General features: G+C 52.2%; 3 long non-coding RNA genes, 1 pseudogene and 1 gene segment (V, D, J or C); 1 reads left to right on the top strand and 4 right to left on the bottom strand.

The window, feature by feature from the left end:
* Positions 1 to 645: 645 nt before the first annotated feature.
* On the bottom strand, positions 646 to 2,092 carry LOC107035136 (uncharacterized). Its single transcript, XR_012066204.1, has 2 exons — positions 2,005 to 2,092; positions 646 to 779 (listed from the first exon to the last, which is right to left on the bottom strand). It is a non-coding gene; the product is annotated as an uncharacterized lncRNA (long non-coding RNA).
* On the top strand, positions 1,263 to 5,452 carry LOC140690869 (uncharacterized). Of its 2 annotated transcripts, XR_012066203.1 has the most exons (5): positions 1,263 to 1,568; positions 1,724 to 2,022; positions 3,899 to 4,058; positions 4,592 to 4,671; positions 4,802 to 5,452. It is a non-coding gene; the product is annotated as an uncharacterized lncRNA (long non-coding RNA). The 2 variants fall into 2 exon arrangements; XR_012066202.1 differs by lacking the exon at positions 4,802 to 5,452 and having other exon boundaries at positions 4,592 to 4,800.
* A 159-nt stretch (positions 5,453 to 5,611) lies between these two features.
* LOC102545193 (uncharacterized) lies at positions 5,612 to 9,751 on the bottom strand (annotated as a pseudogene).
* Positions 9,752 to 14,350: 4,599 nt separating this feature from the next.
* Positions 14,351 to 15,297, bottom strand: LOC140690870 (uncharacterized). Its single transcript, XR_012066205.1, has 3 exons — positions 15,085 to 15,297; positions 14,893 to 14,983; positions 14,351 to 14,416 (listed from the first exon to the last, which is right to left on the bottom strand). It is a non-coding gene; the product is annotated as an uncharacterized lncRNA (long non-coding RNA).
* An 8,343-nt stretch (positions 15,298 to 23,640) lies between these two features.
* LOC102524669 (immunoglobulin lambda variable 9-49-like) lies at positions 23,641 to 24,126 on the bottom strand. The segment is given in 2 exon segments: positions 23,641 to 23,954; positions 24,066 to 24,126. Coding segments are annotated over 2 exon segments (363 nt in total).
* Positions 24,127 to 26,845: the final 2,719 nt, after the last annotated feature.

Genomic DNA, 26,845 nt, shown 5'->3' on the forward strand with positions numbered 1-26,845 from the left:
ATCTCACAGAGGGAACAGAGCACGAGCTTGTTGTACCAGAGTCCGTCCAGCCCAGACCCTTTGTTATCAGGTGAACCGGTCAGAGCAGCTAAAGGACATGTGCTTCTGGAACCAAAACAGCTTCCAGAGTGCTGTGATACCTCCAGGCGGGGCCTGAGGAGGTCGGGGCGGGCTTTGTCCCCTGAGAGGAAGCACCTGCCTCCACATTCCAGCTACAGCCAGTCAGCCGGGGTGCAGGGCCCAGTCAGAAGGAGCCTGAGTGGGGTTCAGGCTTGGCGGGTTCTGAGTGGACCCACAGCGCCCCCTGGTGACGCTCTCTGAATGTTCATGGTGGTGGAAATGATGCAGTAGGGATGGCAGCCTTTTTTTTCCTTCCAAGGAATCATCAACCACTCAATAATCAGGTAAGGAAATAAAATAATTATGTGCATTACATGTCTTTGAGCCCTTGGAGAGAGATTTTTTATTTTCCTCTGTTGTATTTCAGATGTGTGTTTCCATCCACTTTATTCTCCTGGTTCTATTTCTGCCTCCGTTGACCTCCTGCTCCATGTTCCCAGTGCCTGTACCTGCTCATCTGGGGGTTTGATTTTGAACCCTACACGTATGTCATCACTGAGTCATCTCGGTATTGCTGCCAACGGATACTGTTTTCACACCAATATTTATTTTCCCGGTTGTTGATATGACAAATGACATTTTTACTGGATCCTGGACTTTGGGGAGGTGACATCAAGAAACTCTGAGTCCCCTTTAGTCTTCGTTGGTCAGGGATCATCCTGCAGCAGAAGGTTGGGGTGTGTTCACTGCCACTGACCTAGCAAAGGGGGGCCCTGACCCCACTGCTCTGTGCTGCTGACTCCATCCTGGGGACCGTGGGGCAGCTGTGGTCACCAGCTCCTTCACATCCAGGGGGCGTGGGGACCAACCACCTGCTGGACATGCTAACCTCAGGGAGGGAAGCCGGGCTGAGAGGGGCTGCTTTGCTGCAGTGGGCGGGTACTTGGCCCACTGGGCTCCGTGGCCACCAGGACACCAGAAAGGGAAGGGCACCGCAGTGTCCATCCCTGCCCCCAGCTCAGATTCACTCCTGTTAAGCTAGGTGGGGTCAGGGCTTAGTCCTCACTGGCCCTACAGTCCTCAGTAGGCGGACAGAAGTGCAGACTAGCCTGCCTTGTCTCCCTCGTTCAGTCTCACACTAAACAATGGGGAGAAAGCCCAGCTCTCCCTGGGCTGCCAGAATCCAGGGGCGAGAACTGGACAGCTGACCACACCGACGGCCCACCTGGCTCAGGCTGGATGACCTGGTGGGATGGAGGCTCCTCGCCCTGGACCCCTAGACACTCCCCCAGGGCTGACAGGGCCAGCCCACTTCTGTCAGGGGGGCTGGGAGCACAGGTCCTGCCCAGCAGTGCTGAGACCCCTGCTGAGGTCACAGTGCAGGGAGTTTATTTGTCCAGCCAGAGATCAGCAAGATCAACAGGGAAGGTCATCCTGATGGTGCTGGATTCCTGAGTCTCACGGCTTGGGGATAGGATTTGGAGCTGAGCCAAGATCATCATCATAATGTGAGGGGGGACATCCCTTGAAGAGATGGACACAGCCTGGGGGAGGCTGGAGGAGGCATGTGGCCTGGAACACCTGGGCAGGAGATGGGGGCACGGCGCCCCCTCCCCCTGTGGTGCTGACATTTCACCCTCTCTCTTCCTCTCCTGCCCCTCAGGGCTGAGCCCTCTGACCTCAGGGGAAGGTTTTGGTAGCACTTCCCTGCGAAGTTACATCACTGTATCAGGGTAACTACCAGGGTACAGAGAACAGTCATAGTTGGCCTCGTCCTTGGGTTGGGCCCCCGTGATGGTGAGGGCGGCTTTGTTCCCAGAGATGGATCCAGAGAAGCTACTGGGGACCCCAGAGTGACGGCTGTTTGTGCTGTAGATAAGAGCTCGGGGAGCCTGGCCTGTTGTCTGCTGGAACCAACCAGGGTAGTTACTGGTAGTGACAGACCCAGAGCTGAGGCCACAGGTGAGGGTGACCGTCCCTCCTGGAGACACTGACAGGGACGGCTCCTGGGTCACCACAGTCTGAGAATCCACCCCTAAAAGTGACAGAAGAGAGACAGGGGTAGTTATGGAGACCAAGGTCATGCCGACACCTGTCTGTAAGCGCCCCCCCCAAAGATGCAGCGTCCCAGCCCCTGACCTGAGCCGTGAGCGAGGAGCCCGAGCAGAAGCACCGGTCAGGCCATGGTAGGGATGCACCTGGGACGCAGCTCCTCAGCCTTCTGGGCTGCACTGTGGGGTCCTCAAGCCTTTTCTTGCCTCCTGGACCCACTGGGAGGAGAATGGGCTTCATGCAAATCAGCTTCCTCCCTCTCCCGGCCCAGTGTCACCTGATGTCTGCTAGGGGAGGTCTAGAGGGAGCAGATGTGGGGCATAAGGCATTGTGATGAGGCACTGAGTGATGGGGGTGACCTCTGTCACCAAATGTACTCCCCCCAGCCCTGTGACCTCAGTCCTAAGTATCTTCCCTGCAGATCCTGAGGGCTGAAGGAGGAGATAGTGGGGTCCTCTCTTCCTGGGCCCAGAAATCTATTCCGCCCCCAGCAGCTACCCCCATCCCTGGGACAGTTCTCCCTTCCTCTGTGAAATCTCCACTTGTCTTTTTCAAAAGAGCTGAGCTGGCCCTCCTCCTCCAGCAGTGATTCTACTAGGAAGACACAGAGCCCGTGTCTGGGGTGGGAGGGGACAGGGGTCTTCCTGGACTCAGTCCTGGACCACAGGTCAGGCCCACAGTGCCTCCTTCTGGTCACAGGGCACAACCTCACCAAGGACCAGAGACCTGAGAGCCCAGCTGGTTGGGCAGCTCACCTGGTCCCTGTCTCCATTCACAGGTCCACGGTCGGCTTCCTTCTGTGGTTGTTTTGTGCTGAGGCGCATCCTATAATGTTTTCGTTTCCAAATGGAGCCCTAATCCATGGAAGCTGCAAATCTGTTATATGGAAACATTAATGGATACAGCCCCTTCCCCTGTTTATAAAGGACAGTCTAGAAAAGCTATCTGACCCCCGGATGCACCAGTGCAGGTCTCAGTGACAAAGGGACAGTGAGTTTGTTCAAAGGACATGTAGGAACACTGTTGAGTCCCCAAGAGGGGCCCAGGCCCTGCCCCCAGCCCAGATCCTGGGAGTCAGTGGTCCTCCCAAGCAGCTGTGCAGGGACCACAGGGCAGGCACACAGCCGCCCCTGCTGGTCAAATGTGGAAAATGAAAAAAAAAAAAAAAACCTAAGAATTTCTGCTTTTAAGAAAAGGAAATCAAATACATAACTTTCCTTGGAAGATACAAATGGCATTATTAGAGGAAATAAGTAAACAGAGTGATTTTGTAAGAAAAATACAAAATTTTATTCTAGAATTGGACCATAGGAAAACATAATATATATTTTTCATGAGGAATAGCTAAAAAACATTCAGAGAGCAAATGGTCCAAAAAAATGGCTTTGTGTATTTTTTATAAAATATTGAACAAGATGTAAAATTTCCTAGTTCTTTGAGAAAGCAGTTAAAACAGTTACAAATACAGCTGATAAATAAGATATTAAAGAGGGGAAACTACAAACCACTGTCATTAAATATTGATACAAATATTCTAAACGAAGTACTAACAGTGAAATTCCACTACCAGATTAATAAAGTAATAGTGTTACCAACTGTCAGTTTTCAACTTATATTTCATATTAAGACGTTTTAAATTGAATTTTAACATCATAATAGCAAAAAGCACATAAAAATTGAAGCAGACGCATTTGTAATATGCTAACATACTCTCTCTTTCACACACACACATCACACGGGTTCCACAGTGAAGACTCTGCCAACGAACTGTGTCTCTTCTGGACAGACTCTTCCAGGAGCCCACATTCTCCTTGAAACACACGCTGACTCTTCACCTCCTAACAGCCCCTCCCTGACCCGCACTTGGCAAAAACTCCGTGGAGGACAGGGAGGAGGTGACCCTGATCTGCACCATGTGCTGAAGGAGCAGGCCCAGGATCTCCCAGGTGATGGGGCCTCACAGGGAGGACGGTCACAAGTCAGTGAGGGCAGTTTGCCCAGCTCCCCTGGAGTCTGGGTGGTTGACCAGCTGTCTGCCCCAACATCCCCTCTTGGACTCGACATTGTGCCTGTTGCTGGCCATGGGGCCACCTCCTCCAGCCCCTGGGATGTCTCCAGCCCACATGTACAGTGTTCCATTTTACAGCAGTCTTTCTGATGTGACCCCAAGAGAGGGGAGAGATTACCTGGTTCCTGGGTGTTTCCTCGTATCTGCCGCACTGTGCTTGTGACTTCCTTTATGTGGATTCCACCCTTGTTCATCTAGTTTTTTCTTTGTTTCTCCCACTAGACTTTGTCCTGGCACTTCACGAGCCATCCTAACGCCTGCTTCCGGCACAGCCTTCCAGTCCCCACAGGACATGATGAGGTCATTGTGGACCCATCACATTGACCCTGCCCCTGAGGCTGGGGTCCATTCTGGAGCCGAGTCTCTGCCGTCTCAGCCTGACTAGTCCTGTCTGTCCTTTTTCTCATCAAGACCTGACAGGTGCAGCCAAGTGGGTGTGATCAGTCCTGGCTGCATAAAGGAACCTTCTGGGAAGATGTCAAAACAAAGAGGTGAGCAGCCCATCCCTGAGGTGCGCACCAGTCGATCAGGAGGAGACGATGTGACCCTGTGCTTTCCAAAGCCGTGGGTCCTAGCATGTGGGAAGGGCTGAGAACACATATCCCGGCTTCTTCCTTCCAGTCTGGTCTTCCAGTTCCTTGAATTTAACAGCAGAAGGTAAATATTCCATTGAATGTGAGATGTGTGCCCCCTAGAGACACACTTTAAGGATAATTGACGCCGGATCACCTATCAAAAGCCAGTCGTTTTCTTGATGGTCTCTGATCTCAATAATCATGCATTAGCAGGATGTGGTCATCATGTCATCTCAGGTGACTGCAGTTCAGCCCTGCCCCACGCGGTTCCTAAACCCCAGTTCGGTTCCACTCTTTCCCGACCCCTTTCTATACTTACTCCTTCCTCCAAAACTCGTGGCCCCTGACTGTGCGCCTTCCCCTCACTTGCTCCCCCATCATCCCCGACACCACGGTCTGACCATTGTGTCCTATCCACACCCCCATGTGGTCCCTGCCCTCACTCTCACCTCCTCCTCCCTCACCTTCTGTGCAGAACGCATACATCATCATCTTCTCTTGCTTCCCTGTACTCCACCCAGTGGCTCCCACATCCACCCGCCAAGCCCACCTCTTCCTCCTCAGTCATGTGTGATGTATTGATGAGGACACAGGCTGCCCTACGTCATTCATGTAGTATCCAATCACTGGAGTCTACTGGTCACCTGGTAGGTGTTCACTCAAGGGTGTGGATGGACGGAACTCCTTACAGTCCTTCCTAATCAGGCACATCTGGGCTTCGTATCCCTGATTCTGACCCAACGTGGGCTCAGTCCTGGCACAGCAGCCCAGGGCTATCCAGGAAGTCCTATTCACTTTGAGAACAGCAGCCAAGGTTCTGCTGACAAGGACTGGATTTAGGGCAGAATTTGAGAAGTCAGGACACATTCTGTAGATAAAGTCCCATAGGGTTGGTCTAAGACCCACATTTCAGACAAAACAAAGAAAGGACACAGCTGTGTTGGCTCAGCAGCAAGGACTGAGGGACAGCAGGTTTTTGACTCACTTCCCCCTCGTCCTGGAGCACTGAGCCACCACTGAGGCTGCTGTCATAACATCCACAGTAATAGTCAGCCTCGTCCTCAGCCTGGAGCCCAGTGATGGTCAGGGAGGCTGAGCTGCCAGACTTGGAGCCAGAGAAGCGGTCTGGGACCCCCGAGGCTCGATTGCTGTTACCACAGATGAGGAGTTTGGGGGCTGTTCCTGGGAGCTGTTGGAACAACTGAATACTATAACCACGCCCGATGTTGCTGCTGCTTCCAGTGCAGGAGATGGTGACCCTCTGACCCGGGGATCCAGACATGGAGGACGGCTGAGTCAGCACAGACTGGGCCCAGGACCCTGCAAGTGGGACAGACAGAGATGCTGATTCTGGAGCCAAGACACAGAGGAGGACCCAGAGCCCAGGCGTCCTCCCAGGGCCCCTTCCTCTGTCTCTAATCCTGTGCAGTGAGCCAGCAGGGTGAGGAGGAGAGGGGACCAGGCCATGGTGGGGATGGTCACTGTGTCCTGCCTTCTGTGTCCTCATAGCTGAGCAGAGCATCCCCAGGTCTCTCCCAATCTTCATACTCTGAGAGAGGGAGGGGCCAGTCATGCAAACAATTTCCCAGCTCTCTGATCCCTCCCTGGGCCCGGGGTCCACTCCCTATGCCTGAGGGGTCAGGGCATGGCCTCTGATTGGGCTGTGTGGGGCCCGGGGGTGGGGGGTTCCCAGCTGGGAGCCCTGAGCAGAGGACACCCGGCAGGCCCAGGGCATGGCCCAGCTTCCATCCTCTAATGATGTGTATCTGCCGCCTGAGCCCAGCACATAGCAGGTGTCCAGTAAATGGTGCTCATGGATCGACTTCTGAATAGTCAGCAGCCATCCTGATTGAAACAGACCTGGGATCTGCGTGTGTCTCTGGTTCTGCCCTCACCCATCATGGAATCTCCCAGGGTAACCTGCCTCTGACATCCAGGAAACCCTTCTGGATGGGGGACAATCAGATAATGTGTTGATTCCAGGACAGGCTTTAGGGGCACAAACTGAGATGCTGGGGCAACATGTCCTCAACCTTGTTCCCAGGAGTGCATGTGTGATCTTCGATTTTAGTCACATGAGCAAGCCAAGGCCACACGCCTGTTAGGTCACTATCTAAGTGTGCAGGTATTAATAGAAAATTTTCAATGGTAACTTTGCCCAGAACCCTGCCTTCTCAGGACCTTGAAACAGTGCCCCCTACTGGTCTCTGATCCAGGGCCCCCCAGCCCCTCTGTCTCCACCCAGCACTCCTGGAGGGCAGCCTAGTTCTGCACACGCATCTTTGTCATCTTACTCCCCACATGAGTAGACGGAGGAGGCTCCTCCACTGGGATTGGGACTGAGACATTAACTGTCTAGATCATTTCTAGACAATGAATGCCCTCCAGGTACTAAAGCTGGGAAGTATTGCACAGCCCTTCTCTTGCTTGTGTTTCAAGATCACCTGGCATCTTGTCTGATCCTTCCATGTGCCTGGGTCAGTGCAAATACAAGGCCATCCTGAACCACGTTCAAGGGGGAGGGTACAGCTCAGTGGTAGAGTGAGTGCTTAGTGTGCACGACATCATGGGTTGAATCCTCAGTACCTCCACTGAAAATAAGTAAATAACCTAATTATTTCCAAAGAAAAACTTTCAAAAATAACTAAAATAAACCAAGTTCATAACGTAACAGTCTACAGTGTACCCTCCTGGTTCATATTGACAAAAATTCCATATGTGTTACCCTGACAGGCCGACACTTTATTGTTGGTGGTGGTCTTGTTGTGAGGGACGCCTGTTAGATCCCCACCCCCAGGGCCCAATTTCAGGCATCTGATGACTCTCTTGGCCCCTAGAACACAACGTAGTAGAGACACAGTGTCCTCCCCTCATGCTCACCTCAGCCTCCGTTGGCCTTTAATTGCTCGGCTCTGATTCATTCACTCTTCATGAATCTGGGGTGTGTTCATGTTTTTTTTTTTCATATTATGGTCTAGTTTTGTAATCGTTTTCAGTTTAAGGATTGAGGATGAGTCATTGTTATAATCATCTGTAACTAACAACTTAATTAGTTAATTACTTGAAGGTGCTTCCTCGTCTTCTGACCCTTAGTGGCCTTCACAGCTGTTACTCACCCTCCAGGGAACCTTAAGTTTATTCGGTAAAGTCCTCCATGGACTGGCATTGAAGACAGAAGAAAATGTTCTAGAAACGTTCCTGTAATGTTAGGTTCTGTGTGATAATGAGGGTTGAATCATAGGCTCTAGACTCCAATGAACTGAGATCCATTCAAATAACCTCCCAATAAAAGTGAAACAAAACAGAAACCAGAGTGGGAGACAATTAGACTAACGGAGGTAAACTCAGGAGAAGGGAGGGTATCCTGCACCTCGGCGTCCAATAGCTCCTCCCACCTGCACAGGGATTCTGCTTCGTGAAGGTCTCAGAGTCCAGGGCTCACCAGCAGAGCCTGGGCCAGGCTCATGGGACATGATGGGACAAGCCAGAGGAGGACTGGGTGCCCTGGGTCCCACGGGCTGGACTTGTCTCTTCCTTGTCCTCTCCAGCCAGCACGATGGGGGCTTCTCTGGATACTAGTGACAAATGATTTGTCACTGGAAGACCAGTAAGAGAGGAGGTTATTTTCAACCGATTGAGGATCACACTGACTCCAGAACATCACTCTTTCTGGTTCTTGTAGCTGATGTGATGACAGATTCCAATACCACAGCTAGTGTTGGCCACAGCAGGGGTGGGGTTGAGGGGTCACACTGGGGAGAGTGGGGGGCACATGCGCATCTCCCGTACCAGGGACTGGAGTCCCAGCCCATCCGGGCTGTGCTCAGCTGTGTGACAGTGGTCATCACCCACCCACTCAGGAGGAGCCCTGCGGGGGTCAAGGAGGCTCTGCTGTTGGACCAGATTGACAGGCTTTTATTTTTCAGATTTATCCTTACCTATTTCTTAATGTGATGCCATTAATTGGTACTTCTACATTTTATTGTCAATTTCTGATGGTTCATTGCCAGTGTGTATTTTACCGCTCACTTCTGCATGTTGATTTTGGATCTCAGACCTCAGAATGAAGCACTTAGACAAGAAGCATCCTGGGGTCACCCTTAGACGCTAAGATGGGAGGAGCCAGGACCCAACACTGTCTACCACTTATAACATCTCCATGGGGAGGTGTTCATCTCGGAGTAAGTCCTGTCTGCCTGTGGAAACACGAGCAGGCTGAGATACAACAGCAATGCTCAGTCTCAGATGTGAGATGAGGAAGAGGCTGTGACAGGGTCAGATTTGCTGTTGGGAGGAAACTCAGATGCTGCCTGAAGATGTGACAACAGAAAGTCACCCTGAGTGCGACCTGGTCCCAGGCACAGCGCAGGAATGGCCCAGCGGGGAGAGCACAGGGGAGGTTTTAGTCTCACTTCCCTTTGGGTCTGGGGCACTGTGTGAATTGTATGAACCACTCTTGTATGCAGAGCAGTAATAGTCAGCCTCGTCCTCGGGCTGCAGCCCAGAGATGAGCAGAAGCCCTGCATTGGCCGAGGCATCTTTGGACCCAGAGAAGCGGCTCGGGACCCCGGAGCCCTGGTGCTTGCTGGAGTCTGAGTAGTAGTACAGGAGGTACCGGGGAGGGCTCCCTGCCTTCTGCTGGTACCAACTTATGTCATAGCTGCCAACACTGTTCCCACTGCTCAGGGTGCAGGTGAGTCTGACAGATGATCCCGGAGATGCAGAGAGGGAGGGCGGCTGAGTCACCACAAGCTGGGAGAGGGACCCTGCAAACACAGACACAAGGGGCAGATGGGGTGGGACCTACAGCAAACAGTCCCAGCGTCTGAGCCACAGGGGCTGCTGAAGGCGGGGACCTGAGCCGTGGTCCCCAAAGCCCGTCCCTACCTGTGCAGTGGGAGAGGAGCAGGAGCAGGAGAGGAGTCCAGGCCATGGTGTTCACAGCCCCCTGGTCCCCACGCTGAGATTGGGCTGCACCAGGCCTCGTTTTCTTGCCAGCCTCTGCCAGAGAAGGGGTGGCCCATGCAAATGAGTGTCACCCCAGGGACCGCCCAGCCCCTCCCTCAGTCCCCATGCTGGAGCTCAGCTCACAGCCCAGACTCGGAGGAGATGGAGGGTGGCCTCCCCCTTGGGAGACCCTTGGAGGAGGCATCTGCTGAGACCACAGGGGTCCCTGCTCAAGGGACTCTGCCAGCCAGAGAGGACACATGCCTGAGTCCCCATCAGGACCACAGGGCCAGCCACCAGGCCCACCTCCTGGGAGTGAGTGGTCCTCCATGAGCAGCTGTGCAGGGACCACAGGGCAGACCCCCAGCATCCCCTGCTGGTCATGAGGCACAACCTCATCCAGGATCAGAGACCTGAGGGCCCAGCTAGTTGTGGAGCTCACCTGGTCCCTGTCTAGATTCACAGGCCCATGGTCACCTTCCCAGATCCTGTGGTACTTTTATGCTAAGTCACATCCTATAAAATATTTTCACTTTCAAATGGAGTCCTGGTCCATGGAAGCTGCAAACCTGTGCATATGGAACCATTAAAAGTTACACCCCCTCCCAGAGTACACTCTAGAAAAGCTAACTGACCCACGTGTGCACCAGTGACAAGGGCACAGTGAGTTGGTCTGAAGCACGGGTAGGGCTGTTGGAGGAAAGGGTTTAGATCTGGATTTTTCATGAAGAAGCAAAAGGTCATATTTCAAACCTGGAAACAGCAGCCATTTCAAAACTCATGCGATGCTTTCAGAATTTTGATGGAGTCTAACATGATTAGTGGAAATGATATTGTTCGGCAGGCATATCATTTAGTAGTGCACATGCCATATATTTCTTTCCTTTTTATTGAGGAATATTCAGTTTACAACGTGTCAGTGTTCGGTGTACAGCATAATGCTTCAGTCATACACACATACATATATTTGTTTTCATATTCTTTTTCACTAAACTTACTTTAAGATACTGAATCTAGTTCCCTGCGCTCTACACAAAAACCTTGTTTATCTATTTTATAGACAGTAGTTAATATTTGCAAATATTGAACTCACAGTTTATCCATTTCTACCCCCTTTCCCCCTGGAAACCATATGTTTATTTTCTCTGTGAGAATGTTTCTGCTCTATAATTAAATTCATTACTGTCTTCTTTTTGCTGTCTATAGATAACACATATGAGTGATATGGTATCTTTCTCTTTCTGGCTTACTTCACTTAGAATGACGATCTTCAGGTCCATCCATGTTGCTGCAAATGGCATTATTTTATTCTTTTTCATAGCTGAGTATTATTCCATTGTATAAATATATCACAGCTACTTGTGATATATTTGTCATGTGTGAGGATTATGTTCTTAAGATGGGGTTTTTCTCACAGTGATGTCACATATTTCTTGTGAGGACCCTGTCCTAGAGATCCTACAATTTGTCTGTATTATAAACAAAAATGTCCACACCTGGGTTCTCTTGCTCATTGTTTTGGGTCAGTAGATGGGCCATGCGTGCCTGTCAAATGCAGAAACCATCATGTCCTCAGCATATCCTGTGTCCAAATTTGCCTCAATTGTGCAAATGCTCCATGATCATCTGGACTCGCAGGTATATCAGTAAGTTTCCTGTAACCAGGACCACCTGTTTCTCCTAGGACGACGAAGTTAACCCTCCTTTAGCTCAAGCAAACTCTGTCTTAAACCCTTCAATGACTCCTCATTGCTGTTTACATGAAATCCCTACACTTCAGCCTCACAAGCTACCTTCCTGATCTGGCTCCGCACCCTCAAACCCGAATGACAGGCCCTCCCCTCCATCTGGACCCCCTCCCTCCCTCTGTCAGTGACACTTGAGCTCTTGTCCCTTGCCAACATCACAGCAGCCCCCTCTTTCTGCTGGAAGGATAAAGGATTAAACCTCAGATCAGGGGGGAAACACACACTTTGGCACTTTGGTGACGTTAACCTGGGGCAGACACGCATCACAACACACAAGGGTGGAGGTCTTCTTGTTCACACGTCTGCTTTCGTGGAAATCGTTGACATTACAGAAATCCATGGTGATAGACTAAGGGGACTCCCACACCTTCACCCCCCATCAGCCCTCATCAGGATCACTTCAATCCTTCAATCTCCTCTCCTCTCTCCCTCCTCCTACCCCCTCACCCATGACTTTAACAAACACCACAGCACCAGCATTCCCGGGGCACTCTTTAGGACACGCCCAGGCTCCATGTTCCAAAACTCATGTGCATTCAAACAGTCAATCCAACCACAGTCTCGTGGATTCATCTCCGTGTTACTTTTCCCAGTGGGCAGTGACCTGAATGTCATACTGACTGAAAAAGGGAAGGATGCCACAGACCCTGTTTTGCAGCTTGAAGTTCAGGATTGGAAGTCTTTCACTGGAATTGAACCCAGATTGGCTTATGTTTTCCAACCCAGGGGAACATTCGCTGTGGTCCAAGACCAGGCAGGTTGTGCGGGGACAGACTGTCCTCACTGACAAGGGCTGAGTTATGAAAATCCCTGGGAAGGTAGAAACTCTCAGGGGAGTTCAGTAGGCGTCCCCTGAACTGTGGGTCGGGCGACATGAAGAGGGGGACTGGACCGTCAGTGGGATTTTGTGTCAATTCTATTCTGCTGGTTTCACTGTGGGTTCCACGTAGCTGCCATGGTCTGGCCCACAGATGTAGTCAGCCTCGTCCTCCTCCAGGACGTTCTAGATGGTCAGGTCGTGCTCTGGGCCAGGGCCCGAGCCTGAAAAGCGATCAGAGACCCCATCCCTCATGGATTCAACAACACCGCTGATGCCGACTCCCATCTCGAACTGTGTGCCCTTCCCCGGGTCCTGCTGGTACTAGTCCATGTAAAAACCACTGTAGCCACTGCTCAGGGTGCAGGTGAGCTTGGCCGAGGCTCCCAGGGAGGCAGATGCAGGGGACGACTGTGTCAGCATAGGCTGGGAGAGCGAGCCTGGAAAAAGAGACAACCGTTATGTCCCGAGGAAGGACAAGGATGGATGTTCCCTGTGGGTGGGGTGGGATGGAGAGCTGGGAGTCGGGGTGCTGAGGTCATTATGATCTGTGCACTGGAGGAAGGGGGGAGTAAGAGGAACACAAAGAAAAGATACCAGAGAAGCCGGGTAGGCTGAGAGGAGCAGTAGTGGTCAGGGATGGTCCCATGTGTCCCCCTTCTTCCTCCTCTGCTCCTGGGGAATGGTGTTGGGGCCCAACGGGGACAGGAGCCCACACACCATTCACTGCTGGGTCCTCCCCCCAGGTGGCAACTCACGCTAGGCGGGGCCTGAGGAGGTCGGGGCTCGGGCTTTGTCCCCTGAGAGGAAGCACCTGCTCCCACGTCCAGATCTGGCCAGTGAGCCCGGGTGCAAGGCCCCTGCAGTGGAAGCCTCTGGGTGGTGTCCAGGCCTGGCGGGGTCTGAGCAGACCGACAGCGACCCCTGGTGACACTCGCGGGAATGTTCATGGTGGTGGAAATGATGCAGAAAGGATGGAAGCCCTTTTTTCCTTCCTAGTCATAATCCATCACTCAATAATGAAATGTACAAATTAAATAATAATGCGCATTACATGTCTTTGAACCCCCGCTGAGAGGTTTCTTTTTTATTTTCCTCTGTTGTATTAAAGGTCTGTGTTTCCATCCACTTTATTCTCCTGGTTCTATTCCTACCTCGGATCACCTCCTGCTCCGTTTGTTCCTAGTGTCTCTACCTGTTCATTAGGGGTTTGATGTAGTTCCCCAAAAATATGTCATCATTGAGTCATCTCAGTATTGATGTCAACGGATTCGGTTTTCACATCAATATCTATTTTCCTGGCTGTTGATACAACAAGTGACAATTGTACTGGATCCTGGACTCTAGGGAGGTGACATCAAGAAACTCTGAGTCCCATTTAGTCTTTGCTGATCAGGGCTCATCCCGCAGCAGAAGGTGAGGGGTGTGTTCACTGCCACTGACCCAGCAAAGGGGGCCCTGGCCCCACTGCTCTGTGCTGCTGACTCCATCCCAGGGACCGTGGGGCAGCTGTGGTCACCAGCTCCTTCGCATCCAGGGGGTGGGGTGTAGAGCCCCCTACTGGGCGTGCTGACCCCAGTGAGGGAAGCCAGGCTGAGACTGGCTGCCTTGCTGCATTAGGTGGTTGCTTGGCCCACTGGCTCCCTGGCCTTAGGGACAAAAGGGAGGAAGAGACACCGCAGTGTGCATCCCTGCCCCCAACATGGTTTCAGTCCTTTTAAGCCAAGTGGGGTCAGGGCTCAGTCCTCACTGGCCCCACAGTCACCAGCATGGGGACAAGAGTGCAGAGTAGCCTGCCTTGTCACCCTCGCTCAGTCTCACACTGAGGGATGGGGAGGAAGTCCAGCTCCCCCTGTGCTGCAAGAATCCTGGGTGGAGAACTGGACAGCTGACCACCCTGATGACCTGCCTGGATCCGGCTGGATTCTCTAATAAGATGGCCGCTATGCAACCTGGACCCTCAACACTCCTCCAGAGGCGACCAGGTCTGGCTCGCTTCAGTGAGGAGAGTGGGAGTTTAGGTCCTGCCAGCACTGCTGGAACCCCAGCTGAAGGCACAGTGCAGGAAGTATAATTGTCCAGCCAGAGATCAGCGAGGACAACAGGGAAGTTCATCCTGGTGGTGCTGGATTCCTCAGTCTCATGGCAACTAGATAGAATTTGGAACGGAGTCCCGGTCACCATCATATTGGAGGGGAGGGGAACCCCTAGGAGTAATGGACAAACTCTGGGGGAGGCTGGAGAAGTCACATGGCCTGGAACCCCTGGGCAGGAGATGGGGGCATAGCGCCCCCTCCCCTGTGGTGCTGACATTTCACCCTCCCTCTTCCTCTCCTGCCCCTCAGGGCTGAGCCGCTGATCTCAGGGGGAGGTTTCGGTAGCACTGCCCCGTGAGGTTACATCACTGTGTCAGTATAACTACGCATGTCCAGAGCACAGTAATAGTTGGTCTCGTCCTCGGGCTGCGCCCCCGTGATGGTGAGGGCAGCTTTGTTTCCAGAGATGGATCCGGAGAAGCGACTGGGGACCCCAGAGTAGCGGCTGCTTGTGCTGTAGACAAGAGCTCGGGGAGCCTGGCCCTGTGTCTGCGGGTACCAGCTGGGGTAGTTACTGGTAGTGACAGACCCAGAGCTGAGGCCACAGGTGAGGGTGACTGTCCCTCTTGGAGACGCTGACAGGGACGGCTACTGGGTCACCACAGTCTTGGAATCCACCTCTAAATTTGACAGGAGAGAGACAGGGGTCGTTATGGGGAGCACGGTCACCCCGACCTCTGGCTTAAGTGCCCCTGAAGGATGGAGCGTCCTGATCCCTGACCTGAGCCATGAGCGAGGAGTCCGAGCAGAAGCACCATCCAGGCCATGGTGAGGACGCTCCTGGGACGCAGCTCCTTTGCCTCCTGGGCTGCACTGTGGGGTCCTCAGGCCTTTTCTTCCCTCCCGGACCGACTTGGAGGAGGAGGGGCTTCATGCAGTTCAGCTTCCTCCCTCTCCCGGCCCAGTGTCACCTGATGTCTGCTAGGGGAGGTCTACAGGGAGCAGATGCCGGGCATAAGGCATTGTGATGTGGCACTGAGTGATGGGGGTAACGTCCGTCACCAAATGTACTCCCCCGCCCCTGTGACCTCAGTCCTAAATATCTTCCCTGCAGAGCCTGAGGGCTGAAGGAGGAGATAGTGGGATCCTCTCTTCTTCGGCCCAGAAATCTATTCCCGCCCACAGCTACCCCCATCCCTGGGGCAGGTCTCCCTTCGTCTGTGAAGTCCCTGCTTGTCTTCTTCAGAGGAGCTGAGCTGTCCCTCCTCCTCCAGCAGTGAGTCAACTGAGAAGTCACAGAGCCTGTGTCTCAGCTGAGAGGGGACAGGGGCCTCCCCTGACTCAGTTCCCAACCCGATATCAGGAGCAGCAGAGGTGGGACCAAGACTGGAGAAGGGACACGCAGAGCTGCAGAGCCAGGCTAAGGGTGACGTCCCCTTTTTTTGAAGAATGATCTATTCTATGGAGGCTCTTCAGTTTAACTGAAGGTTTCAGGAGAAAAGATGACAAAGTCAGCATGAAATTATGACAGCTTGCACTGTCTAATAAAACAAAACTGGAATTATCTACAGTTGCCAGCAGGGATTCCTGACTGCTGGAGGGAGCCCTCAGCCAACTTTCTAAATTGTCTGGAGTATCCTCAAGGCACCAGAGCGGAACTCAATGCTTTCCTTGTGGGAAGGTGTGGGTAGCAATGAGGAGAAAGCACTGGCTTGAGGGATTGCAGATGGCATATGGCAGAGGACCCTGGGGCCAGGAGCCCAGCACAGTGAGGGAGGAGCAGAGAACAGCTTCCCCTGGTGGCTTTGGGTGATGCTGCCAGACAGGTAAGAGCTTTCTCTGGGCTGGGCTCCTTGGATGTGAAAGACCAGGCTGATGCCACTGCCACCACCAACTAGAGCACCAGTGGTGTCCAGTGATGGCATCTTCTCCTCCTGCAGAGGGTCAGGGATCCGTGCTGAAACCTCCGCGTCTCTCTCCCTCAAAGGGGCATCTGCCCTGTGGTTTAAGACCTCTTCACATCTGCTCTCCATCCACAGTGCATGTTCTCCCCCTCGCAGGGACTCCCCAGAGACCCTGGCCTCAGCCCAAATCATCTCTGGGGTCCTGGAGAATTTTTCTTGATATCTGCTGGATTCAACTCTGACTTTGAGGAACTTTTCTGTCTCTGTGCAAAAATAACCTTGAGCCAAAATTTTCAAATTTGATGTGGCTTCTGTTGGGCAGATTTTCCTGTGTTTTCTAGAACCAGTAAATTAGATTGGTCTCTGTGCCTTCTATTTTAAGTCCTAATAAGAGCTCTTTGTGTGTTTCCTAGAATGCTACCACGATGCCTTCCAGCTTGGACTTAGTGCTAGAGAAATATCTGCTCACTCATTTCTCAGATGCACACAGAGAACCCCACCACCACACACACACACAAAGAGAGATGCAGACTTGGGACATGGTGGAAGGTGTAGCACAATCTGACCAAGGACCCTGTAATCAGGGAGAGAAGGTTGCAGAAAGAATGGGAGCCCCCATGACAAGCAGTTATTAATATACACAAAATGTGCAATTATTAACATGTAATATAGAATGGGCAATATGTAACATATAATAGAAAATATTTCTATATCTATCCATTATATAGTATATATTTTATTTAACACTGTAAACTATGATAAACCATATCTTATATATAGTTATATAAAATACACTGTTAAATGTATATATATGATATACAGTATATTTTAGTAAATCTATTAATTTTGAAATATTACACATATAAACAATGCATGTAATTTATGTAGATACATAACATTGTTTTAATAAATATGTAAATTTAATTTACTACACATTTTTATGATATATACAAAATTTTATGTATTACATATATAATTAAGAGACCCAGATACTATGGGCGGCTGACTCAACACACTCTCACACCCTGGAGGAGAGGTGGGGGTTACAAGGGGTAGAAAGTGGGTTCACCGATCCCCTGTGCACACAGCATAAGAACAGAGCAGGGCAGAGCCTCACCCTTCCCATCTTCCTCTTCGGCCCTAAAGGAAATTCTGTCCCGTGAGTGAGGGGGTGGGACAGGGATCAGGACCCTGACAGGGATGCCTCAGAGCTCATCTTGCAGAGTCCAATTGTTGGAATTCTGACCCTCCCGTCCCCAGCTGTCCCTTTACTATGTCCTGGGAACATTGCATGTGATTTTTATTTGCAGATTTGTTCCTGACGTGAGGCTGTCTGTCTTGCCTGGACATGACCTGGGCCATGACTCCCCGAGACAAGTGTGTGGTCAGAGCTCTGAGCAGAATAAACCCCCCTGGCTGAGAGTAATTCTCTTTGCTTGATCCTCAGACCCCAGGCCCACTGGGGTGGCACTGTCACCCACAGCTCAGCGGGAGGTCCTGCAGCTGCTCTGCTCAGGCCTCCCCCACACAGAGGCTCCCTGCCTGGGCCTGGGGCTTCTCCCTTAAAATCTAAGTGGAGGCAGCCAGGCCCCCAGGCCCCTGCACACTGAGAGGTGATGCACAAAGATGCTGGTACCGTGGCCCCAACTGTGTGCAAATGACAGGCCAATAAGGGGGGAAGACAGCCTTGGGGCAAAGCAAAGCGACTGTATTTGGAAAGCCAGCAGGTCAAGATGTTGGATGAGGGCCCCAAAGGACCATTTACCCGACTTAGAATTCAGGCTTCTTTTTTGCCACAAGGGGACGGGGGTGGCTGTGGTTGCAGGATTCTCATTGGTGGCTTCTCTTTGCCAGCCAGGCCCCAGCTGGGCTGCGATAATCCTGTGTTTGCGCAGCTGTCCAGGTGGGTCTGGTCACAATGGTGCTGCAATGGTCCCACAAGACACATGTGATTCTCTGCTCTGCAACTTCTCATCTCTATGGGAATGAAAAGCATTATCCTTAAAGGTCCAGCCTGGCAAGCAGAGCTTTGAGAAAGGGCTAAGATTTTCATTTGTAGCTTTGGGCCACATTCCTTTTCAAAGGTGCTGGGTCTGCAAGACAGAGAATGTAGATTGGACATAAGAGGACAGACCCAACATACAGTCAAGTTCAATCTTCTCTGTGACACCTGCTCTGTGTACAGTAACTCAGGATGGAGACACCGTACCTACAGATGCCTGACACTGGAGGATGAATTCCTGTTACTCACAGCCCACGGGACCCAGAAGTCACGTCAGTGTCCCAGGTCTGAGTTTGGGGAAGTACAGACAATGGTGCCGGGTCCCTGAGGTGACAGCCCTCTGACTCTGGGCTGGGACAGGGGACGTGTGAGCAGAGGTCTGCCTGGGTGAAGGTGTCACGGGTGGTGCCCGAGGGAGGGACAGCCCAGCCTTGAGAGTGCAGGGGAGGGTGTGTGTCAGGTCCCCACACCGCTCAGAAGTGGCTGTCCCTGAAGAGATGCTCTGAGCGGCCTCGTGCATTGTCTGGACCCAAAGGCAGTCACAGGTCTGAGCTGCCAGCTGGGAGGAGAGACTCACCCTGGGACCCAGAGCATCAGAGTCACCCCAGCAGAGCAGGCGGTCCCGGGCTGTCCTGGCCGTCCCCGACACTGGTGTTGCCGGTGGATGTTACCGGCGTTCCAGCTTCTTGTCCCATCACAGAAAGAATTGAGAGACAAGACATAGTGGTTAAAAAAGTAAAGTGAAGATTTATTAAAGGATGGGTACTACACTGTCAAGGAGAGAGCAGCAGGCTCAGTTGAGCGGATGACCTGTGTTTCTTGGCAAGTTGTTACACAGGGTGTGAAAATGAATAGGAGGAATATTCATTGGGGAGGGAAGGGTTTGGGGCCTTGTTTCCTGATTATCATCCCAGCTCCACATTCCCATAGTGAGGAGGGACTTGTGATCTTATTTAGTCTGGGTGGGAAATGTCATGGCGTTGGTGCACGATGGGTACTTCTGATCTGCAAGGCCAATTTTTTTGAAATGAGGGCAGAATGAGCAAATGGTTACATTTGGACATTGGAAATTGCTGCCTTTTCTGACCATTTTTTTGTCATTCTCCAGGCCACTCACTCATCACCCCAAAAGCTGTGACCACTTATCAGCCCAAAGGTTCCTGCTTTTCTTCCAATGCCCAGGGGCCCCTGGTGCTTACCTGATGTATGGTTTCCTGCCTTTGGCCTGTGCCCCTCCTTTCTGCCCAATTCCTGCCTTTTTTACTGTGACCCCCTTTCTCTGCTCATGTCTAGCAATCTGCCTGCTGTGACACCGGGACGTGCTGTATGTCACTGTCACTGGTGTCTCTGCACAGGGAGGTTCTGCCTCCTGCAGATCCTGACTCTGAGGACTGTGGGGTGAGCACTGACTGCTCCCTGATTTCTGCAGGGACAGACAAGCCAGAACACTGCGGAGTCCAGAACTCTGTGTGTGTGTCTGTGTGTTTGTGTGTGTGTAGGTATGTGTGTATGTGTGTATATGTATATTGGAAGGTATCTATGTGTGTGTATTTTTGTACACACATATACACGTACATACAAAATGGATATATGTGTATATGTGAATGTTGTGTTGTACGTATGTATGTATGTGTGTGTAAATGTATTTGTATGTAGGTGTGTATGTTTGTGTGAGTGTGTATGTTTCTGTATTTGTATGTGTGTATGTATATGTGTGTGTGTGATGGAAATATTCTGCCCCATGTGTCCTCGGGGACTGGTTCCCTCAAAGTCGAACCTGAGCCTCAGTGGCCCCTGTCCCTCTGGTGGCTTCTCCCCTCTGAGGCTGGTTCTTCCAGCAAACCCATCCCTGGGGCTGCTTTTCTGGAAGCCCCTCCGCGGTCTGGAGCCTGGAGCTCAGGAGGCCATTGTCAGGAAGGCGACACCGTGTGGCAGGATTTCCTCCAGGCAGAAAGGAGGACTTGAGGGCAGACCTGCTCTGTGAGCCCCTCCCCATAATAGGAAACCAGATCTTGTTGACAGGGAGACACCTGTCCCCTGTCTTTCCTGCAGGACCGAGACGGAGGACATGCCTCACCACCATGAGTCTGCGGGTCCCGAAAGACCAGGGTTGGGGGAGCACACAGCTCCCCTCTTCCTGCTCCCTCACCGGAGCTGTGGTCCTTGAGCCCTGTGGTGTCCCGGTGTATGCAGGCTGTGACAGCTCCAGAGGGGAGTGCTTAAAGGAAGTTCTAGTCTCACTTCCCTGTGGGGCTAGGGCACCGTGTGAGTGTACGAGCTGCTCTTATATGCAGAGCAGTAATAGCCTCGTCCTCGGGCTGCAGCCCAGAGATGAGTAGAAGCCCTGCATTGGCCGAGGCATCCTTGGACCCAGAGAAGCAGCTCTGGACCCCGGAACCCTGGTGTTTACTGGAGTCTGAGTAGTAGTACAGGAGGTACCGGGGAGGGCTCCCTGCCTTCTGCTGGTTCCAGGATATGTAGTGGCTGCCAACACTGTTTCCACTGGTAAGGGTGCAGGTGAGTATGGATGATGCTCCTGGAAACTCAGAGACAAAAGACAGCTGAGTCTCCACAAGCTGGGAGAGGGACACTGAAAACACAGACTCAGGGCAGATGGCACGGGATCTGCAGGAAACATTCCTAGAGTCTGAGCCACAGGGGCTGCTGCAGGTGGGGAACTGTGACCCAGTCCTTGAGGCCCGTCCCTACCTGTGCAGTGAGAGAGGAGCAGGAGCAGGAGAGGAGTCCAGGCCATGGTGCTCACAGTCCCCTGGTCCCCACACTGGGGCTGGGCTGCCTTAGGCCTCCTTCTCTTGCCAGCCTCTGCCAGTGGAGGTGCGGCCCATGCAAATGAGTGTCCTCCCAGGGACCGCCCAGCCCCTCCCTGAGCCCTGGTGCTGGAGCTCAGCTCATAGCCCAGACTCCGTGTGGATGGAGGGTGGCCTCCCGGTTGGGAGACCCTGGAGGGAAGCACCTGATAGACTACAGGGGTCCCTGTTAAGGGGACTTTGCCAGCCAGGGAGGACACAATGCTGTGTCCCCATCACTAGCACAGGCCTCACCCCAGGCTCATATCCCTCCTGAGCAGCTGTGTAGGGACCACAGGGCAGGCCCACAGCATTCCCTGCTGGTCACGGGGCACAGCTTCACCGAGGATCAGAGACCTGAGGGCCCAGCTGCTTGGGAAGCTCACCTTGTCTCCATTCACAGGTCCACAATCGGCTTCCCAGATTCTGTTTTTCTTTTATGCTGAGTCACATCTGATAAAGTGTTTTCGTTTCCAAATCGGAGTCCTGGTCCATGGAAGCTGCCACGCTGTGCAAATGGAGCCATTAAAGGTTACAGCTCCGTCCCAGAGTGCACTCAAGAAAAGCTAACTGACCCACATGTGCACCAGTGACAAGGGGACAGTGAGATGGTTTGAAGGACATGAAGGGCTATTGCAGGAAAGGGTTTAGATTTGGATTTTCCATGAAGAAGCAAAAGGTCAGATCTGAAACCTGGAAACAGCAGCCATTTCAAAACTCATGAAATGCTTTCAGAATTTTGAAGGGGTTTAGCGTGATTTGTGGAAATGATTTAGTTCGGGAAGCATACCATTTAGTAGTGCACATGTCATGAATTTCCTTCCTTTTTATTGAGGAATATTCAGTTTACAACGTGTCAGTGTTGGGTGTACAGCATAATGTTTCAGTCATACACACATACATGTATTTGTTTTCATACTCTTTTTCACTATAGGTTACTTTAAGATATTGAATCTAGTTCCCAGTGCTCTACACAAAAAAGTTGTGTATCTATTTTATAGACAGTAGTTAATATTTGCAAACCTCAAACTCCCAATTTTTTCCTTCCTACCATGTTTCCCCCTGGAAACCATAAGTTTGTTTTCTCTGTCTGTGAGTCATTTCTGTTTTATAATTAAACTCGTTAGTGTCTTCTTTTTTCTTTCTTTAGATTCCACATATGAGTGATATGATATCTTTCCCTTTATGGCTTACTTCCCTCAGAAATACATAATTCAGGTCTATCCAAGTTGCTGCAAATGGCATTATTTTATTCTTTTTCATGGCTAAGTAGTATTCTATCATATTAATATATCAGGGCTACTTGTGATCTATTCGTCATGTGTGAGGATTGTGTTCCTGAGATGGAGTTTTTTTCAACAGTGGTATCACATATTTCTTGTGAGGACCCTGTCTTAGAGATTCTACAATTTGTATTATAAACAAAAATCTCCACACCTGGATTCTCTTGCTCATTGATTTAGATCAGTAGAAACGCAGTGTGTGCCTGTTGAATGAAGAAACCGTCAGGTTTTCACCAAATCCTGCTTCCAAATTTGCTTAGGTTGTGCAAATGCTCCATGATCATCTGGACTCACAGGCGTCTCAGTAAGTGTCCTGTAACCAGGACCACCTGCTTCTCCTCTGACAACAAAGAAAAATCCTCCTTCAGCTCAAGACAGCTCTGCCTTTAACCCTTCAATGACTCCTCACTGCTGTTTGCATGAAATCCCAACCCCTCAGCCCCACACGTTTCCTTCCTGATCTGGCCCCACACACTCCACAACCACCCACGGCCCCTCCCCTCACTCTTGGCCCCCTCCCTCCCTCAACTGTCAGTGACACCTGAGCTCCTGCCCTTTCCCAACATCACACCAGTCCCCTCTGTCTACTGGGAGGAGATGGGCTTCAAGTTGATATCAAGGTGGAAACACACATTCAGGCAACTTTGGTGATCTGTTAACCCGGGGGAAGCACACATCACAACACGCAGGGGTGGAGGTTTTCTTGTTCACATGTCTGTCTCGTGGAAATCATTGACGTTACAGAAATCCATGGTAATAGACTAAGGGGCCTCCTGCAACTTCATTCCCCATCAGCCCTCATCAGGATGGCTCCCCTCCTTCAATCTCCCCTCCTCTCACCTCTCCTTCTACCACCTCACCCATGACGTTAGCACACACCCCAGCACCAGCATCCCTGGGACTCTCTTTAGGAGACGCCCTTGCTCCATGTTCCAAACACCTGTACATTCAAGCAGTGCATCAAACCGGACTCACTTGGATTCATCTGTGTGTTACTTTCCCGGTTGTGCAGCAAATTGAATGTCATACTGACTGCCAAAGGGAAGGACACCAGGTATGCTGTTTTGTAGCTTTGAAGTTCAGGGCTGGATGTATTTCACTGGAATTCAGCCCAGATTGGCTTCTGATTTCCAACCCAGGGGAACATTCGCTGTGGACCGAGACCAGGCATGTCATGCACAGACAGACCGTCCTCACTGACAGGGGCTGAGTTATGAAAATCCCTAGGAAGGAGGAGATCAGCAGGCGCCCCCTGAACTGTGGATCAGGTAGTGGGAGGGGTGAGGCTGTGTTGTCAGCTGGGTTTTTGTGTCACTTCTCCTCTGCCCGTGTCACTGTGGGTTACATGTAGCTGCCATGGTCTGCCCCACAGATATATTCAGCCTCGTCCTCCTCCTGGACGTTCTGGATGGTCAGGTAGCGCTCCAAACCAGAACTTGAGCCTGAGAACCGATCGGAGACCCCACTCCCCTTGGATCCAACACCACTGCTGCCAACTCGCATCAGGAACCATGGGCTTTTCCCTGGGACCTGCTGGTACCAGTCCACACTGTAGCTGCTGTAGCCACTGCTCAGGGTGCAGGTGAGCTTGGCCGAGGCTCCCAGTGAGGCAGATGCAGAGGGTGGCTGCGACAGCACAGGCTGGGAAAAGGAGCCTGGAAACACAGACACGAGTTACGTCCCAGTGAAGGACAAGTGGGGACGTTCCCTGTGGGTGTGGCAGGGGGGTAGGGAGTTGGAAGTCAGGGTTGTGAGGGAGTCCTGACCTGTGCACTGGAGGAGGAGGGGGATGAGGTGGAGCAGAGTCCAGGCCATTGTGCAGGCACCCCAGAGCTCTGCTGAGGCCGCCGCTGCCCGGCTCTCTTATACCCTCACCCCAGGACCAAGGGCCCTTCATGCAAATTAGCTCCTATCTTGGGCTGAACCCAGCCCGTCCTGGGACCCTGAGTGTCCCCATGTCCAGTGTCGCATCTCATTAGGGTAGCAAAGCTGGCCTAGCCCAAGGCTCTCCAGGGTCCCCGAGAGGACACCGCTGGCTGGCCAGGGACCACTGAGCAGAGACGTGGGACAGGTGTCTGGTGTCCCAGCCAGGAGGTCCCAATGTCTCCTGTGCTCACTCCGCATAAAATCAATGGTACAAGAGCTGAGGACAGAGACAGTTCAGCCAGGAACTCCCTTCCCAGGTCCCCAGGAAGCCGAGATTCCCTTCCCAAGAGACTCTTCATCTGATAGGCAAAGCGTATGATTGAAAGGTATCTGGGGAGACCCATTAGCTTCTAGAGGGAATTACTGGATCCCCTGGGAAATGGGGGACCTGGGGGAGCGGAAGGGTAAGCAGGGGTGAAACCTGAGTGTCTGGAGACATGAACCCTTTGGGAAGGAATGGATCTGAGAGGTTCCAGGTTGAGGAAGAGGGAGTGAGTGTCCAGGTCCTAGAAGATTTGGGAAGAAGTCACCAGCTTCTGACAGTGTCCTTGGGAATGACCAGAGAGGTCACTAGGTGGAGGGTTGTAGGATGAGGGGGAGCCGGGGTTTGGGAGGAAAGACATGATTCAGAGGGAAGGGGAGTCGGGGAGCTCATAGAAAAGACAGAAGAGAAACCACGGAGGCTGAAAGGAGGGCGGGGCTTGTCCCCAGGGTCCCCCCTCTTCTTCCTCTGCTCCTGGGGAAGGGGTTGGGGCCAGATGGGGACAAGAGCCCACACACCATACACTGTTGGGTCCTACCCCAAGGTGGCAGCTCGAAGCGTAGGCGGGGCCTGCAGAGATCGGGACTCAGGCTTTGTCCCATGAGAGGAAACACCTGCTCCCACATCCAGCTCCTGTCATTGAGCCCCAGATGCAGGGCCCCTACATTGGGAGCCTGAATGCACTTCAGGTTTGGCAGTTTCTGAGCAGACCCACAGCGCCCCCTGGTGACGCCCTCTGAATGTTCATGGTGGTGAAAATGACGCAGAAGGGATGGCAGCCCTTTTTTCTTTTCAAGGAATAATCAATCAGTCAATAATCAAATAAGGAAATGAAATAATAATGCGCAATACATGTCTTTGAGCCCCTGCAGAAAGATTTCTTTTTTATTTTCCTCTGTTGTATTTCAGGTCTCTGTTTCCATCCACTTTGTTCTCCTGGTTCTATTTCTGTCTCGGTTCACCTCAGGCTCCGTTTGTTCCCAGTGTCTCTACCTGCTCATCCGAGGGTCTGATGTTGTTCCCTAAATATATGTCATCATTGAGTCATCTCAGTATTGGTGCCAATGGAATCTGTTTTCACATCGATATTTATTTTCACAGCTCTTGATATGACAAGTGACATTATTAATGGAACCTGGATTTTGGGGAGGTGCCGTCAAGAAACTCTGAGACCATTTAGTCATCATTGGTCAGGGATCATCCTGCAGCAGAAGGTCAGCGGTGTGTTCACTGCCACTGTCCCAGCAAAGGGGTGCCCTGACCCCACTGCTCTGTGCTGCTGACTCCATCCTGGGGACCGTGGGGCAGCTACGGTCGCTAGCTACTTTGCATCCTGGGGGCATGGGGACCAGCACCTGCTGACCCAGGGATGGAACCCAAGCTGAGAGGGGCTGCTTTGCTGCAGAGGGCAGGTGCTTCGCCCGCTGGACTCCATGGCCTCAGGGACACCAGAGAGGGAGGGGCACTGCGGTGTCCACCGCTGCCCCCAAACCGGGCACAGTCCTGCTAAGCCATGCAGGGTCATAGTTCAGTCCTCTCTGGCCTCAATGTCCCCAGCAGGGGGACAGAAGTGCAGACTAGGCTGCCTTGTCTCCCTCGTTCAGTCTCACACTGAGGGATGGGGAGGAAGCCCAGCTACCCCTGGGCTGCCAGAATCCTGGGTGGAGAACTGGACAGCTGACCACACTGACAGCCCGCCTCACTCAGGCTGGATGTTCTGATGGGATGGAGGCTCAACACCCTGGACACCCAGACACTCCCCACGGGACGACAAGGCCCAGTCCACTTCTGAGAGGTTGGGCTGTGACCCCATGTCTCTGCCCAGCGCTGCTGGGAACCCTGCTGAGGTCGCAGTGCAGGAAGTTACTTTCCAGCCTGGTATCAGCAAGGTCAACAGGGAAGGTTGTCTTGATGGTGCTGGATTCCTGAGTCTCACAGCTGCTGGACAGAATTTGGACCTGAGCCCCAGTCACCATCAAATTGGGAGAAAAGGGGACCCCTAGGAGTGATGGATACACCCTGGGGGAGGCTGGAGTAGGCACATGGCCTGGAACCCCTGGGCAGGAGATGGGGGTAGGGCGCCCCCTATCGCTGTGGTGCTGACATTTCACCCTCTCTCTTCCTCTCCTGCCCCTCAGGGCTGAAACCACTGAGCTCAGAGGGACATTTTGGAAACACTTCCCCGTGAGGCTACATCACTGTGTTATTGTAACTACCTGTGTCCAGAGCACAGTAATAGTCGGCCTCATCCTCAGACTGGGCCCCCGTGATGGTGAGGGCTGATTTGTTTCCAGAGATGGTTCCAGATAAGCGATTGAGGACCCCAGACAGGCAGCTGTTTGTGCTTTAGATAAGCAT

This window comes from Vicugna pacos, chromosome 32 (genome assembly GCF_048564905.1).
Source record: "Vicugna pacos chromosome 32, VicPac4, whole genome shotgun sequence".
Taxonomy (NCBI): Eukaryota; Metazoa; Chordata; class Mammalia; order Artiodactyla; family Camelidae; genus Vicugna; species Vicugna pacos.